This window comes from Lynx canadensis, chromosome E2 (assembly GCF_007474595.2).
Source record: "Lynx canadensis isolate LIC74 chromosome E2, mLynCan4.pri.v2, whole genome shotgun sequence".
NCBI classification, from domain to species: Eukaryota; Metazoa; Chordata; class Mammalia; order Carnivora; family Felidae; genus Lynx; species Lynx canadensis.
The window spans coordinates 18,221,832-18,240,255 of NC_044317.1; the positions used below are offsets into that span (position 1 = coordinate 18,221,832).

General features: G+C 39.3%; 1 protein-coding gene across 3 annotated transcripts in view; it reads right to left on the minus strand.

The window, feature by feature from the left end:
* Window positions 1-18,424, minus strand: part of NFATC3 (nuclear factor of activated T cells 3) — a 139,187-nt gene that overhangs the window by 25,698 nt on the left and 95,065 nt on the right. For all 3 annotated transcript variants that reach the window (XM_030299494.1, XM_030299492.1, XM_030299493.1), the window contains one exon: window positions 6,421-7,428. In XM_030299494.1, coding sequence (XP_030155354.1) covers window positions 6,421-7,428 — 1,008 coding nt within the window. The remainder of the gene's footprint in view (window positions 1-6,420; window positions 7,429-18,424) is intronic.

An 18,424-nucleotide genomic window follows, 5' to 3' on the forward strand; every position in this document is an offset into this window, starting at 1 on the left:
ATTTTGTGTCTCCCTCTCTCTCTGACCCTCCCCCGTTCATGCTCTGTCTCTGTCTCAAAAACAAATAAACGTTAAAAAAAAAAAATTAAAGGAGAAAGTTCAGTACATTCTACCTCCCTTTTACCTCAGTGCCCCAAAGTGATTAAATACCTCATTTGTGGTCCATTCTCACCATTGGCTATGTATGGCTTTATTTCATTTTACTTAAATACAATAAACAGCAGTGAAATTAATATCCAACAGGTAGAAAAGAACACTGACAATATTGACCTCTGCTCTCACACCAGCCTCTTGCTTTCCCCATCCTTAATCTTGTGTTTATCATTCCCTTGCTACTCAAAAGTAGGCACTTCTGCTTATCACTTATATACTGAACTGCAGTATCTGAGGTCACGTCTGGAGTTCCTGTTTACAGTCAAGTTAGTAATTGCCCTACATTTAGGATCAGCAAGTTATTGCACAGAGCCTGCAAGTGTCAGTGTCAGTTTTCACCACAGCAGTAGGTCAGGCTATATTTAACATGGAGCCTCTTCTCTGCTGAAAAGCTGCAGCTGCAGCTCTCTTAGTTTGTGAACAAAGGAGGATGAGTGGGAATTCAGGGACTCTAATGGAAAGCTGTAACAGGATTCAGCTCAATCAGAAATTAAATGGGCCTGTATTTAAAGGATAATTGTAAAGTTTAGTCTTGGGTTCCAAAACCAACATATGCAAAAACCCAAGGGGTAGGGAGTGGGGAGAGAAAGGATGTGATTTAGCATTACTTATGACTCACTAAATCAACAGTAAGATGGAGCTAAGAAAATCCCCTGACCTCAGGCCATATTGATACAATAAAGACTTCTGAACAAGGAAGGTGATAGTCCCAATACACTCTGAGCTGGCTACAGTATGCTCCCCTCTGGATACTTCATAACAAAAAGGAATTAAAACACCAGGGTTAAGCAGAGGGTGGTGATGGTGCGGGAAAGGTGAAGTTGTTGGTGTGTTTTAAGATGGGGAAAGAGATCAGATTTCACAAATGTGAAGGGCTATTACAAGAAGGACTAGGTTTGTTTTGCATGATTCCAGAGGCATCAGAGCCCACATAAAATAAGGGTAGCCAGAACTCAAAAGGCCCAGAGATGTTCCAAAGAAGGTAAAAAGGAAGAGACGAACAGGAATACAGTATCACTAAAGATACCACAGTATGACCCTGGTGTCAAAGAGGAGGAGAGAGAACCGTAGTGTCAGAGAGTCTTTTAAAGTTCTTTTATAGTGAGAATTTAAAACTACCCTGGTCCCTCTCACAACAGAAACTCTATGGAGAAATGGCTGTTTCTTTCACATATTTGGCTTCCTCTACAGCAGCAGTCTCAATTCACAGACGGATAACAAACATGAAAACACCTAAAATACTGAAGCAGGACCAGAGACTTGGGTTTTAGTCATGTCTTTTTTTTTTTTTTTTAAAGAGAGTGAGAGCGTGAGAGTGGGGACAAGGGACAGAGGGGGAGAGAGAGAGTCGTAAGCAGGGTCCACATTCAGCACAAAACCCAATGAGGCGCTCGAACCCACAACCCTGGGATCATGACCCGAGCTGAAATTGAGTCAGATGCTCAACCCAGAGTCACCCAGGTGACCCCGGGCTTTAGTCTTCATATGCTATTAACTGTGTGTTACCCTGAACGAAAACCTTAGGCTCTGTAAAACTCAGATTCTTCATCTATAAAATGAGAGAACTGTATGAGAGGTATTTCTAGCTCCGTAAGTCTTCAATTTCTGAGCTTAGGGGCACTAATATCTTCTCTATTAAATGTCACTAAATTTATAATAAAAACTTAAGGTGTGAATGTCCACATTTCTAAAAGTCACAAGTAATGACTGAATGATTCTTGACTCCATCTTATTAAAAACTGCAAAATAGGGGTGCCTGGGTGGCTCACTCAGTTAGGCATCCAATTCTTGATTTCAGCTCAGGTCATGATCTCCCGGTTGGTGGGATCAAGCTCTGTGTCAGGCTCTGTACTGACAGCATGGAGCCTGCTTAGGATTCTCTCTCTCCCTCTTCTTCTCTCAAAATAACATTAAAAAATCGTAAAATAAAAAGGATATTTTATCTTTAATCTTTTAAAATCTCTAATGGGATTTTTTTTAATGAGGGTTAAATAAATATAAAACAGAAATATGCTTAACACAAGTTATTAGGATTAGGGGCACCTGGGTAGCTCAGTGGGTTAACTACCCAACTCTTGTTGATTTCGGCTCAGGTCATGATCTCACAGTTGCTGAGTTCGAGCTCCGCATCAGGCTCTGTGCTGACAGTGCAGAACCTGTTTGAGATTCTCTTTCTCTCTCTCAAAAATAAGCAAACACTTTTTAAAAAGTTCTTAGGATTAGTGTATTTAACTAGTATATTTAAGTATATTTAAACTAGTATATTTAAGTTTATTTAACTAGTATAATACTAGTTATTTAACTAGTATATTTAACTAGTATAATACAAATTAAGAAAAATTATTTGTGTCCTCTAGTTGTAGAGTAGAAATTAATATTTAACACAATATAGAAAAGTTAATATAAAATCTGAGCTTAGGCTAACTGCTAAGTTCACTTTAAGTGCTTCTAATCCTTTTTGGGATGTTTCATGGCTTCCTTTTAAAGGTAGCCAGAAAGGGGACATTAAAATGCTAGGAGTGCCAGGCCTATGAGATATGTTGTTGTTTTTCAATGACTTTATACTAAAACTTTGCAGAACTGTAGGGTTTTTTTTAAAACATTAAAAAAAATATTTTAATTTATTTTTGAGAGAGAGAGAGACAGACAGAGTATGAGTGGGGGAGGAGCAGAGAGAGAGGGAAACACAGAATCCGAAGAAGGTTCCAGGCTCTGAGCTGTCAACACAGAACCCGACTCGGGGCTTGAATTCATGAACCGTGAGATCATGACCTGAGCCAAAGTTGGACACTCGACTGGCTGAGCCACCCAGGTACCCTTGTAGGATTTTATAAGTACCTAGAATTTTACCTTCAAAGGCAAATCAAAATAACATTATCAATGAGTTAGTTGGCAAATCTCTTACATCTAACAATTCAAGGTGCCCAGGACTGCATTTTCGTCCCTGCCCCCTTTAATTATTGCTAGCACCACTGAGGTTCTGTCAAGTCTCATGATAGGTGGCAAAGAATTCAATAGCCAGTCTTCATCCTCTGTAGGGCTACAATTTGGGAACTTTACTTGATTGTGTGGCTTATACAATGAATGGAGCAAAAATGAAGGTTTTTTTTTATACGTGCCCTCATAGGCCTCATCAGCAACACATTTTCACATATTCAAAAGGTGAAATAAAATTTTAACAAAACCTTTCTAGAAGGTTCCAATTTGTTGCCCCCAAAATATCACTCCATCTGTGATAGAGCAAGTTCCACCACCTTTGTCCTTTTTTGGTTCATTCGGAAAGAAAATGAGCTAGAATACACTTTGAGATGTGTTCAATGAATCTCGTGTCTTCAGTTCCATCACAAATGGGTGGTAGGTTATCATTCAAGGTCTCAACCCTCGTTTCAGGGATTAAAATTCTAAACATACACCCTACAAGCATGATGAATAGTCTAAAACTGCTGCAAGAATGAATAGGTAACATTTTTAAAAGCCTATGTTCAATTGAAAATCTTTTACTTATTTCAAATCTGTTTTGCATCAAAGTAGAAGCCTCCTCTCTACCTGGTGCTCTAAAGTATGACACTTATGCCAGCTGTGCAGAAAAAGCACAGCAAGACACTTATACGAGAGCCATCAAGTACTCCCAATACAAACGTTGACAGATCAGGAACAGTTGTGAATATGTGTTCATGTAGTGAAGTTCTGCACACATGTTCCTCTAGGAATTAAAAAAAAGCTTGAGGGACCTTCTTTAGTAGAGTTCTAACCACCATGGCCTGCTGTTGCTGGAAGGCAGCTATACTGCTGCAAGAAAAAGACCAGAATGAAAAGATCTGATTCCAGTCTTAGCTCCTACTTAACAGTCGTGTGACCTTTAGAAAGCTCAATTCTTTAAATCATCACTATCTAGGTCAGAGACAGGATTAATAAGGATCAAATGAACTAATGAATAGGAAAATACTATTCAAATTGTAGGTGATACTTGAGTTTACACATATACAGTTGACTCTTGAATAACATGGGTTTGAATCATAAAAGTCCACTTACATGTGGATTTTTCACAGCACAGAACTGTAAATGTATTTTCTCTTCCTTATGATTATTTTTTCTTTTTTAAATTTTTAAAATGTTTACTTATTTTTGAGAGAAAGAGAGACAGAGTGTGAGCCATGGAGAGGCAGAGCGAGAGAGGGACACAGAATCCATAGCAGGGTCCAGGCTCTGAGCTGTCAGCACAGAGCCTGATATGGGGGTCGAACTCAAGAACTGTGAGATCATGACCAGAGCCAAAGTCGGATGCCCAACGGACTGAGCCACCCAGGTGCCCCTCCCTCTTCCTTATGATTTTCTTAGTAACGCTTTCTTTTCTCTAGTTTACTTTACCATAAGAATATAATATAAAATATATATAACATACCAATATGTGTTAACTGTTTATGTTATCAGTAAGGCTTTCAATCAACTTTCAATCAATAGTACACTATTACTAGTTAAGTTTTTGGGGAATTGACAGTTATATGTGGATATTTTGACTGAGTGAGGGTAGGTGCCCCTAACCCCCAAGTTGTTCAAGCGTCAACTGTATCTTATATTTACACACAAATTACCTGGCACATCCCCTTGTGGCTTTCAAAGCCATCTTTTACTATGCCATTTATCCACTGATAATCATGCTTTCCTAGACACAGCTGTTTCTACTTATGTTGTCTGATTTGCCCTCTGATACTCATTTACTGAAAACATATACTCAATCCTCTAAGACTTGGCTCAAATATCATCTCCTCAGGGAACCTTTGCTGAATCCTTCTTCTTCCTTTTTTTTTTTGAATAAGCTCTAGGCCTGATGTGGGGCTCAAACTCACAACCGCAAGATCAAGAGTCACATGCTCTACTGACTGAACCAGCCAATCGCCCCATTGCTGAATCTTTCTTAAGGAATCTGTCACATCTCTCAGATGATCTCCTAATATGCTTTTTTTAGATCTTGGTTATAAGTGTCCCAGACCCACTGTGCTATAAAGTCAGCTATGTACTGATCTGGTGGAAGCCCTGGGAGTGGGGATGCCACATTTTATTTACCTTCCTTTCCCCTTATGTTTGGAATCTAGGATGTGACACCAGCTTTGCAACTAAGCAGTAAACTCAGTTCCTCCACATGTGTAAAAGAGATGGCTAACAAAGAATTACTTTTCTATACAAAAAAGTACAGATTCAGAGAGAGAATTAAATTTCTATATCGATGTTTTTAGAATTGTTAGAATTTTCATGATGAACAACAGTTACAGGTAGCTTTCACTAAATTCCTATTTAGGCAAAACTTCACTACCACATAAATGATAGAGCCAAGAATAAACTCTAAGTCATAACCTGAAAATCCTATCTTGGGGAATTTTCAATTATTGAAATAATTAATATTCTAGAGTTTGTTCTCTAATTTAAAAAGAGGTCTGTATACCAACTTGCTACATTTATATAAATAGCTTCTTTTTATCCTGGTGCCAACAGCTGTACCAGCTACAGCCAACCAATCTGGTCTTGCACCATCACCACTATCTGACTCAGCAAGTTGGCAGAGCCAGAGAGCAACAAGTTCTTTACTTGTGTGAGTCTCAAGGACAGGAACTCTATCTAAATATATTCCTAGTATTCCCAGCATCTAAATCGGTGCCTTCCAAATAGATGGCATGTGGCAATATTTACTGAATTCCATTTTCCAGACACTGTGACCAACTGTATGTTCTAAAAGAAGAGATGCCCAATAAATCTCATGTCCTTAGTTCCATCACAAATAGGTAAGAGACTATGATTCAAAGTCTTACCTTTTGCAGTAGGTATTAGTGGTAAACTAGATTTCAAAGTATAAATTTTCATGTCTATTCTCAAAGTCTTTAATTAACATATTTCTAGTGACAACAACTATTAAAGAAAAAAGAAAAAGCCCAACCATAGGCCATATGCCAATAAGCAATCCATGGTAACTTTTTTAAGACTATCAGAGGGGCGCCTGGGTGGCGCAGTCGGTTAAGCGTCCGACTTCAGCCAGGTCACGATCTCGCGGTCCGTGAGTTCGAGCCCCGCGTCGGGCTCTGGGCTGATGGCTCAGAGCCTGGAGCCTGTTTCCGATTCTGTGTCTCCCTCTCTCTCTGCCCCTCCCCCATTCATGCTCTGTCTCTCTCTGTCCCAAAAATAAATAAACGTTGAAAAAAAAAAAAAAATTTAAAGACTATCAGAGAAGAAAGTTCCTGGATCTTCACTGCTTGAAGGAGAGAAAGATGAACTTACCATCATCTAAAGTGATGTCATGTAGACCAATTGTTGAAAAGTTAGGTTCCTGCTCTTCAGGTTCAGGCTTAATGTTCACAGTTGCCTCATCAGGTGGAAATGAAGCTGGATCACACAAATTGCGACATATTAAGGATGAAGGTGCAGAAAGACCTCCCTGGCCTGTACTTTGTGCTTGAGTTGAGTGCTGTCCAGAATGCATTCTGGTGGCTAGAGATGGTGATGAGGCAGTTCCTGAGCTAGGAGATTGGTAAGGCATAGGCTGTAGCTGAGGAGATGGTGGCCCAGAAAGTGGTGAACTAGCCAGGGGATGAGAGGCTACTGGGGAAGCTGCTGTACCAGACCCTGAATGTGAAGGACCATATGTAATGGGCTGTAACTGAGGGGAAGGCTGGCCTGCGACCTGGTCAGCCCCTGGAGAAGAAAGAGATCTCTGTCCTGTGGTTGAACAATGGTATCCCATTGACTGCAGATGAGGCAGGGTCTGTACCGAATGAGGTGTGTGGGCTAAGAGATGTCCTGTTGGGCCTGAATTTGAAGAATGAAAAGGTATGGATGACGATGGTTGACAGCCAAGATTTATTAAAGTAGGAAGAGCTGCATCCTGTGGAAACAAAACCGGATCAAATTCTTGACTAGAGGCAGCATTAACTGGAAGACAAGTTGGTCCGTTGTACACAACATTAGTTTGCATAGGCTGATAGGAAGACCCCACAGGAGGTGTTGGTGTGACTTGAAAAGGCTGGTGCATGACTGAAGAAGGTAACATATGCTGTTCTTTACCAGCGCTTTCATCCCTACACTGCAACTGTGGCAGATGAGATGAAGTTACCATGGATGCATATGTTTGCTGGATGGGACAAACCAAGCTTCTCTGTGTTGACAGTACACTGTTATGTGGGTGTCCTGTGTCTGAAGAAGGCCTCTGGGGCTGGGCAGGATGAGGCACAGACAATGACGGAACTGAAGACAAGTCAACCTCTTCTTTGTGTTCTTGCTTCATCAAAACTAAAAAGAAAATGATTAAAGCAAACGTTATTACATAATACATACAATGATAATCAAAGGACTTCATTCTAGGCTACATAACTATAGCATGTATCCAAGTCAGGGGTTAAAAATTCAAATGCCTTCAAAAAAAATTCAAATGCCTTCAGAAAAGGCAAATAACATAAAATATGTGAAGTCAGCAAGCAAAAGACAACAAGGAGTGGTTCTTGTTCTAAAAGTACTCACATTAAAAAAAAACAGTACCACATAGAACTCTATGAAGAGATGTGGAAAGACCTCTAATACGTTCCTAAGTAACAAAAAAAGTGAGGTGCAGAACAATGTGTACATATCACAATTCTTTTAAAATACAGTGTATGTGTGTGTGTGTGTATATGTGTATATGTGTGTGTGTGTGTATGTATATATATATATATATATATATGCATACGTACATGTACACATGTTTTTGCTTATATAGGTATGGATACGCAAACCTGGTAACTGCTGTGTTTACTGCTGGGAACAAAACTAGGTGACTAGGGAATAAGAGCAAGAGGCAGATTTAGTTTTTACTATGTAAATTTTTGTGCTAGACTAGCAATACACAATCTCAATGTTTTTAACCAAGTATATACATTACCTATTTATTTTTTTTTTTTTAATTTTTTTTTTTAACGTTTATTTATTTATTTTTGAGACAGAGAGAGACAGAGCATGAACAGGGGAGGGGCAGAGAGAGAGGGAGACACAGAATCGGAAACAGGCTCCAGGCTCTGAGCTGTCAGCACAGAGCCCGACGCGGGGCTCGAACTCACGGACCGCGAGATCATGACCTGAGCCGAAGTCGGACGCTTAACCGACCAAGCCACCCAGGCGCCCCTACATTACCTATTTAAAAATAAATGATTTTTGGGGCGCCTGGGTGGCGCAGTCGGTTAAGCGTCCGACTTCAGCCAGGTCACGATCTTGCGGTCCGTGAGTTCGAGCCCCGCGTCGGGCTCTGGGCTGATGGCTCAGAGCCTGGAGCCTGTTTCCGATTCTGTGTCTCCCTCTCTCTCTGCCCCTCCCCCGTTCATGCTCTGTCTCTCTCTGTCCCAAAAATAAATAAACGTTGAAAAAAAAATTAAAAAAAAAATGATTTTTATGGGGCGCCTGGGTGACTCAATTGGTTGAGTGACTGACTCTTGATTTCGGCTCAGGTCATCTCATGGTTTGTGAGATTGAGCCCTGCATCAGGCTCTGTGTTTGGGATTCTCTCTGCTCCTCCCATGCTCACCCTTCTCTCTCTCTCAAAATAAATAAATAGGGGCACCTGAGTGGCTTAGTCAGTTAAGCGTCTGACTTCAGCTCAGGTCATGATCTCCCAGTTTTTGGGTTTGAGCACCTTGTCGAGCTCTGTGCTGACAGCTCGGAGCCTAGAGCCTACTTCAGATTCTGTGACTCCTTCTCTCTCTGCCCTTCCCCCACTCACACTCTGTCTCCGTCTCTCTCAAAAAAAAACACATTAAAAAAATTTAAATATTAAAAAAAATAAATGAGTTTTTAAGATACCCCAAACTCTACAGCCTAATAAAAAAGCTTGAATTTGCAATCTCTGATCTGAAACCTACCAGTCCACTGTTTTTGCATAATGCATAATATACCAGAGATCATGAATCTAATATTCATAGAGATTCTAGTTTACAACGGTTTTCACATGTACCTCATCTGAGGAACCTCATCTGAGGCACCTCATATGTACCTCATTTTATCCTCAACCATCATCAGGCACATTTACAAGAGGAATAATGAGTGATCAAAAAAGTACTGGGATGCACAAAAAAAACTGTCAGAGCTAGTAAACAAATTCAACAAAGTTGCAGGACACAAAATCAGCATGTAGAAATCGATTGTATTTTTATAGACTAGCAATACACAATCTGAAACGGAAATTAAGAAAACAACCTCATTTGCAATAGCATCAAAAAATAAAATACTAAAGAATAAATTTGACCAACGTAGGCAAAACTTATACACTGATAACTACAAAACAGTGCTAAAGAAATGAAGGAAGACCTAAATACATGGAAAGATACCCTGGGGTCATGGACTGAAAGACTTAATTAACCACGAAGAATGCAACACTCTCCAAAACAATTTTCAGATGCAATGAAATCCCAACTATGTTTTTTGCAGAAACAGACTTATCCAAAAATTCATACCAAATCCCAAGGGACTTCAAATAGTCAAAAACAATCTTGAAAAAGAACAAAGACAGAGTACTCACACTTCCTAATTTCAAAACTTACTACAAAGCTACAGTAATAAAAACCAAGTGGTACTGGCCTAAGGACAGATGTATAGACCAATGGAATAGAGAGCCCAAAAGGAAACCCTAACATAAACAGTTAATTGCTCTTCATACAAGGGTGCCAAAACTATTCATTGGGGGAAAGAACAGTCTCTTCAACAAATGGTACAGGAACAATGGGACATCACATTCAAAGTAATGAAGATGGAACCTTATCCGAAAATCATACACAAAATTAACTCAAGTGGATCAAAGACCTAAACGTAAGAGCAAAAACTAAATTCTAAGAAAGAAACAAAGGGCAAAAAAAGCTTCATGACATTGGATTTGGCAATGGTTTCTTAAGTATCACGTACCCTGAACATACACACAACAAAAACAGATAAATTGGACTTCATCAAAATTAAAAACTTCTGACCATGAAAAGACACTATCAAGACAGAGAAAAGATGGCCCACAGAATGGAAAATCTACTTGCAAATAATATTTCTGTAAAGGGTTTAATATCCAAAATTCATAAGAACCCCTACAAATGCCAACAACAGGACTGAACCAAAGACTTGAGTGTGACCCCAGGACTGATCTAGATGGAAGTGTGTGTGGGTGGGGGAAGGTACCAGCTCTCTTCTCTAGGATTGCTAATTATGAAGATGAAACAAACCTAGAGATGCCATGTAAGTAAAGCCTGCCCTAGAGCAAAGCCAACAGAAAGAAAAGCAATGTTAAGATGAAGAGAAAGCCTAAGCCCTGGGACCACATTGCTTGAGCTGAAGCATGCCTAAAGCCAGCATTCCAATTAACTGTCCAGTTACATGAGCCAATACAATTTTTTTTGTTAAGCTAGCTTGAATGGAGTTTTTGTCATTTGTACCCAAAAGTCCTAATTCACTTCAAAACAACCTTTAAGAGGCAAGGATTATTATTACCCCTGAAGACACTAAATCTCAAAGTGGTGTCACAAGGACCTGAATCCAGGTTTTTCTGCTTTCAAAGTCCATGCTTTTAATCACTGCACTATACTATATTAACAAGAAAGATTACAGTTCATCATTCCATCACACAAGCAGAGGCTATGAATACCAACCACTATCCTTTATCACATCAAAAAATGTATTTAAGATGATTTAAGATCTACCTGGTGAAAGGACTGCTTAACATAGAAATCAATGTATTTTGCTTATTTTATTTAATATGTTTATCAAAACAGAAAAGAACCATCAGTTAATTTTTTGTATGTCAAAGCAATGGACTTTATTGTTTCTCTTGGGCAATACTTCTTCCAGTCCACTTTTCTAAAAGTTACTGACTTTATCCTCCTACTGAAGTACTATAATTCATTTAAAAATAATTTTCCTAGGGGCGCCTGGGTGGCTCAGTCGGTTAAGTGTCCAACTTCGGCTCAGGTCATGATATCACGATCCGTGAGTTTGAGCCCTGCGTTGGGCTCTGTGCTGACAGCTCAGAGCCTGGACCCTGCTTCAGATTCTGTGTCTCCCTCTCTCTCTGACCCTCCCCTGTTCATGCTCTGTCTCTGTCTCAAAAATAAATAAACATTAAAAAAAATTTTTTTTTAATAATTTTCCTAAATTGACATCTCATTGTTCCAAGTTTGTATGAGTTAAACTAACATAATTAAAATTTTCATGATCTTCACTAAAATGTAAGTACTTCATTTTAGGTCAAAAGAAAGTAACAGTGAGAAGCCAAGCATGGTCAAACCTCATCTGGCCATTTAACAAACCCATCAAGTACAAGTCTCCTCACAAAAGCATGTTCTCAATCTGAGGAAATGAAAGTAAGTAAGATTTAAAATAGCCTTGAGGTGACTGGGTGGCTCACTCAATTAAGCGAACCAGGTCGCTTGGCTCAGGTCATGATCTCATGGTTTGTGGGATCGAGCACTGTGTTGTGCTCTGCGCTGATGGCATGGAGCCTGCTTGGGATTCTCTCCCTCCTTCCCTCCCTCCCTCCCTCCCTCTCCCTCCCCCTCTCTCTCTCACACAAAATAAACAATCTGCCAACTGGTGAGCCCACTCCTAACAATGAGACAACACTTAAAAGAGAAAAAGTGTATCATGAGTCTTCTTATTGCTTCTGCACCAAAGTTAACATTCTAAACTAGACTTCCATCCAGTTTCTGATTCTTGCTCAGGTATTTCAAGTGTGGTTCACCATATCTAACAACTCCAACCTCTCTAATGTTTTGGCGTACTCACTTTTTTTCTGACTTTAGCACAACTAGAACTTTTCCCCTGGACTATTGGATTCTTTTTTCCTCTTCTACTTCAGCTCCTACTCCGGTCCCAGGAAAGTCACAGTAAATTCCATATGCAGAGTTACATTTCTATATAAAAGAGGGAGAATATGCAAAAAAGCCTACTCTCATCTTAATTAATCCTGAATGGAGCAGGTAAGGCCCTTGGTTACCTAAGTGGTTGGTTGTCATGCACTAAAAAGGAGACAGAGGGACTAAAAACTGTAACATAGTATCTTTTTTTTTGCATGACCCAATCTTTATTTTTATGTTCCTGACCCACATCTGTGTACTCAGATTGAGAGTTCTGCTTTCCTAAATTGAGTATACTTTCACTCTGCCAAATCAACTGTCACTTTTTGTCTATGAAGGATTAAGACTCCAACCAAATCTAAGAAGTCCTCATTGACAGTCTATAGTAATTTATTCTTATTTGGAGGGAAGTACAGTTAAAGAGACCATACATAACTAGAATGAGTTGAATTTTAGAAACAGATTAACTCTACCTTTTGTGTTAAATATCCTCATTCTCGGGAAAAAAATCTCCTGGTCTAGTGCTTTTGAAACCATAAGAAGCCTCACTGTCTTCTTCAAGTAGTGGATGTGGAAGAGTAGCATTCAAAGAGCTGGAGCTCTCTGGATTTCCCCCTTCTAGTACAACCAGAGTATCAAAGCTAGATTTTATCCTTTTTATATATTGCCTTTTTGCCTAAGATTTTGTTTGGGGAATAAAACAATTTAAATTTGAAAAACCCTGCTTTAGACTTATGCCCTCATTGTATAGAGATTAACCAAGAGGGTACAGTCTATGGCAGAGCTGAATGTGACCTAACTGCAAGGCAGGCGTTCTCTCCCAAATAAAGAATCACAATCCAAAAGTCTCTCCAATCAACTATTTAGAACATAGAATACACTTTCCTACAGGTAAAATATTACACATGAAAGTTTATCTCTAATGTTGTCCCCTAAAGCCCCACTAGTCTAAAACCAGAGATCACATGGTACGTCCAGTCACAAGTAACTACTGCTAGGCCTCAGAGGGAGGTATATTCCCTCAAAAGCTTCAGGGATACTGGGGTGGAAAAGAGGGCTCCCACATCAGAAGATCTGAAGCTAGTGGCTGGGCAGAAATTCAGGTAACGCCACTAAGGAAGGGTTCTGTAATTAGGGTAATTTGTGAATCATACACATAATACTGGGAACAGTCTTCAAATTACTAAGTAAACTTGACTATTGGACAAGTAGTGCTAAATGTAATTTCTTTTTTTTTTAATGTTGCAATTTCTTTGTTTTTTATTTTTTTCTAAGAGAGAGAGGAGAATCCCAAGTAAGCTCTGCACTACTCATCCTGCACTACTCTGCACTACTAATCCCAATGCAGGACTCGATCCCACAACCATGAGATCATGACCTGAGCCAAAATCAAGAGTTAGATGCTAACCAACTGAGCCACCCAGGTGCCCCACTAAATGTAATTTCTAATTAAAAAAAAGTTATAACAGGGGCACCTGGGTGGCTCAGTTAAGCATCTGACTTCAGCTCAGGCCATGATCTCATAGTTCATGACTTTGAGCCCCACATTAGGCTCTCTGCTGTCCATACAGAGCCCACGTTGGATCTTCTGTCCACCCTCCTCTTTCTGCCCCTCCCCCACTTGCCTCTGTGTGTGTGTGTGTGTGTGTGTGTGTGTGTGTGTGTGTCTGTGTACACGCATGCACTCTCTCTGAAAATAAACATTTTTAAAAAATTTTAATAAAAAATAAGTTATTACACCTGAAAGTGACAAAGTATTGTACATCAACTATACTTCAATGATAAACGTCAAAACAAAACAAAACAAAACAAAAAACTCCGAACAGTTAGCCATTTGCAACTGATTATTCTTTCATTGGATATTTATAGTGGTCAGACTGCTACTGCTAGAGGGTTGTCAAAAAAGTAACAAATGGACAAATCCTTGAATAATAAAGAAGCAACTTCTGAATATCTAAAATTTTTGTAAGTAAAATTTAAAAGAACTGTCAGAAACAAAAAAAGGCTAAAATCTTTAATATAAATAGTTCATACAAATTAATACAACAAACAACTCTAATATAAGTATCACAAACTAGAATACGAGAAGCTATTAAAATTCTATAAAACTCTATCTGTTCATGAAGCAAAATAAAAATGTTTAGGTTACAAAATTAGTATACTGTATACATTTTGGTCCCATTTTTATTAAAAAAACCTTTTTTTAATGTTTATTTTGAGAGAGAGACAGAGACAGAGACAGAGCATGAGTGGGGGGGGTGGGCAGAGAGAGAGAGGGAGACAGAGAATTCGAAGCAGGCTCCAGGCTCTGAGCTATCAGCACAAAGCCCAACATGGGGCTCGAACCCATGAACCATGAGACCATGACCTGAGCCAAAGTCAGACGCTTAACCGACTGAGCCACCCAGACACCCCCAATTTTTATTTTAAATTGTGTCTATAAATGGATCAAAAGGATCTAGGACAGAATAACAATTTCAGAGTGGAAGACAATTTTGGGTGTTTGAAATTATATTTTCAACTTGTCTGTTTTAAAAAATAAATTCACAGGAATATATTTGCTTTTATAAAGATTTTATTCCAAATTTCACTTTAGAAAAAAAATGAAAAAAGCCAAATGCTACAGAGAAAAGATAGTAATCAACCAGAACAAGGGCTGTCCAAACACTTCTTGAATCTATTCTTCCGTTAGTGTGTGCCACCTGATTTGTATTTTGTCAATCATAAGCCCAGTGATGACAGTTGTAGTCCAATCCAAAATTCTTTCTGCACTCTGGGGCCCCAATGATTTCCATTCTCATATAGAATGCCCTCCAGGACTCTGCCTTTATGTTGTCCTCCCAACTCATGAGCTGATAATGTAAGAGCATTATATTCTCTTTGTTCAATTACTACCACTATGATGGTAGCAATCAAAACCTCTATTCACTTATCCTGAGCTTTTTTTTTTTTTTTAACTTTTTTTATTTTTGAGAGACAGAGCAGGAGGATGGCAGGGGCAGAGAGAGAGGGAGACACAGAATCCGAAGCAGGCTCCAGGCTCTGAGCTGTCAGCACAGAGCCCAACGCAGGGCTCAAACCCACGAACCGTGAGATCATGACCCAAGCCAAAGTCTGACACTTAACTGATTGAGCCACCCAGGCACACCTCTGCCTTTTTTGTTTCAACAGTCCCAGAAGCTCCTCTTCTTTCTTATTCAGGTTAGATTCTATAGTCTCTCATCTCCACAGCATTTGATAACATTCTTGGACTGTATGTCTTTAATAAATATCACCCTGGAGGAACCCTACTATTAATATTTTACCACCTGCCCTAAAGAATCTGAGTGCTGCTTAAGAAAGTTACACAGCCGGGCTAATTAATATTCATAAATTTATTAATATCAACATTAAAGGTACCCTGTGATCATGCCCAGAGTCCAATTATATTTCTGTGGTAACTTACTCCCCCCTTTCTTTACAACAACTATTTCAAACTTGTCCATATTCTTTAAACTGCCAAAACACCCACAGTTCCCTCTACTCAACAAAAGACTGCATGTCATTCTTTAAAGAAAAAAAAGTCAATGCTATTATATGGAAACTCCCTAAACTCTCCACTATTAAATTTACAAACCTAATATATATCCATCTTTTTCATCTTTACCTTCCCTCCTTTCCTTCTCCCAACTAAGGCCCATTCCAACTTTTATATTTGAAATTATATTCCTTCCCACCTTTCTCAGAAACCTGATATGCTTTATTATCATTAATGTTGTCTCTTCTGTATATTCAAAACACTCTAGTTATCTGAAGCATATTTTTAACCTTCTTGGGTCTCTGCCATACAAATCTCACTCTCCATAGTAATCTGAGGAAAGACTAAACTGGTCATTGACACCTTATAAGAAAACAGTAGAAATATGAGAGAAATGATTTTGATTTTTAATTTTTTAATGTTTCTTTATTTTTGAGAGAGAGAGAGACAGACAGGGAGACAGAGTGAGCAGAGGAGGGGCAGAGAGAGAGGGAGACACAGAATTTGAAGCAGGCTCCAGGCTCCATGCTGTCAGCAAAGAGCCCAAAACGGGGTTCAAACTCACAAACTGTGAGATCATGACCTGAGCCGAAGTCAGATACTCAACCGACTGAGCCACCCAGGCACCCCTATTTTATTTGTTTTTTGAAGTTTGTTTGTTTGTTTATTTATTTAAAGAGAGAGGCAGAGCAGGAAGGAGAGAGAATCCCAAGCAGACTCCTCACTGTCAGTACAGAGCCCAATGTGGGGCTTGAACTCATAAACTATGAGATCGTGGCCTGAGCAAAGTCAAGCAGGCACTCAACTGAGCCATCCAGGCGCCCCTATTTTTAACTTTTTTTTTAATTGAAAATATTTGACATATAACATTGTGTAAAATTTAAGGTATATAAAATGTTAATTTGATACATTCATATATTGTAGAGAAAATGATTTTATTGTAAAGTAGGCTCCACACCCAATGTGGGGCTCAAACTCACGACCCTGAGATCAAGAATTGCATGCCCTACCAACTGAGCCAGCCAGGTGCCCCGAAAAAAATTTTTTAATACATATTTGATCATGTCACCTCTCCGTTAAAGCTCATTTCTTACAACTCTTTTATTTTAAAAAAATTTTTTTCTTAAACCTTTATTTATTTTTGAGAGAGAGACAGAGTGTGAGCAGGGGAGGAGCAGAGAGAGAGGGAGACACAGAATCCGAAGCAGGCTCCAGGCCCTGAACTGTCAGCACAGAGCCTGATGCGGGGCTCGAACCCACGAATCATGAGATTATGACCTGAGCTGAAGTCGGACGCTCAACAGACTGAGCCACCCAGGCGCCCCATTTTAGAACTCTTAATACTCCATTATCCAACCAACCACACGACCTTCGTATATGTTGCTACCTTTAATTGGAATGTTTTCCCCCTACAGCCAGATTGCCTGGATTCAAATCTCACCTCTGCCACTTACTAGCTGAGTGACCTTGGTTCACGTATTTGCAAAATGGAGAGGGCAATATTACTTATCTGAGATGTACTCTAGCTTAACAGTTAGGAGCCCAGACTCTGGAACCAGATTGCCTGTGCTTGACATGTGGTTCTAAGACTGTGAGACTCTGGGCATATTACTTAGCCACTCAGTTTCTTCTTCTGTAAAATAAGATAATAACCTACTATAAAGGTCTATTATGTGGATTAAAAGAATAAATACACAAAGGGCTTAGACAGTATTATTTTTACATACATAATATATACCATATATAGAGTATGTATACACACACACACACACACACACACACACACACACACACACATACATATATACACATATATCCTGGTTTTCTCAAGCAGTTAACCCAAGCAAGGGTCCCTCTGTTATTTTTACCTATAGTATTGTATCCCTTTTAATCAGAGTCCTTATTTCAGTTTCTAATTATACATTTGTTGGTAATTAATTTATTGATTCACTAGATTATAAGTTCCATGAAAGAAGGAACTGAGAGAGGTTTTGTCCGCTTAGGAGGCACCCTCAAATACTTACTGAATTAATACTGAAATGACTAACCAAAATCTTTCAAAAGGGTTGTATTCTATTTGAAAATGAATAGAAGGGGCGCCTGGGTGGCGCAGTCGGTTAAGCGTCCGACTTCAGCCAGGTCACGATCTCGCGGTCTGTGAGTTCGAGCCCCGCGTCGGGCTCTGGGCTGATGGCTCGGAGCCTGGAGCCTGTTTCCGATTCTGTGTCTCCCTCTCTCTCTGCCCCTCCCCCGTTCATGCTCTGTCTCTCTCTGTCCCAAAAATAAATAAACGTTGAAAAAAAAAATTTGAAAATGAATAGAAATATTTTATTACTAATAATGTATTAACATGATCAAGTAATATTAATTTTCAGATCTGGGAATATAAATGGCCTTTAGAGGCTTAAAGTGGAATACAGCCAGGCTTTAAAGAATAGGAATGACAAATAAGTGATCATTAATAACTAGTACCTTCTCAAATTTAAGTGTTTCTGTTTTTCATTTACTATAAACCATTTAAAAGTTTTTGCAACAGGGGTGTGTGGGTGGCCAGTCAGTTGAGCATGTGACTTCAACTCAGGTCATGATCGATCTCATGTTTCATGAGTTCAAGCCCTGCATTGACACAGCACCTAGGACAGAGAAGGCCTCTAGAAATATCTGTTCTCTAACTATGTAAACATCAGCATGAATTACTGCATATAATATTTATGTGTTACCACCAAGAGCTGGAAAGTTACAGCACTTGAATTGCTGCAGAAAGAGGTATGGCAGCCTCCTTTGTTAGGGCACATCTATAAAACCAGAAACTCTGGAATCGACTTTATATAACCCACAGACCACAGTATACTACAGTTGCTACTTGCCAAATGAAAATCTAATGAGAGATTTTTCATCTGACTGGAAATGCTTGAGA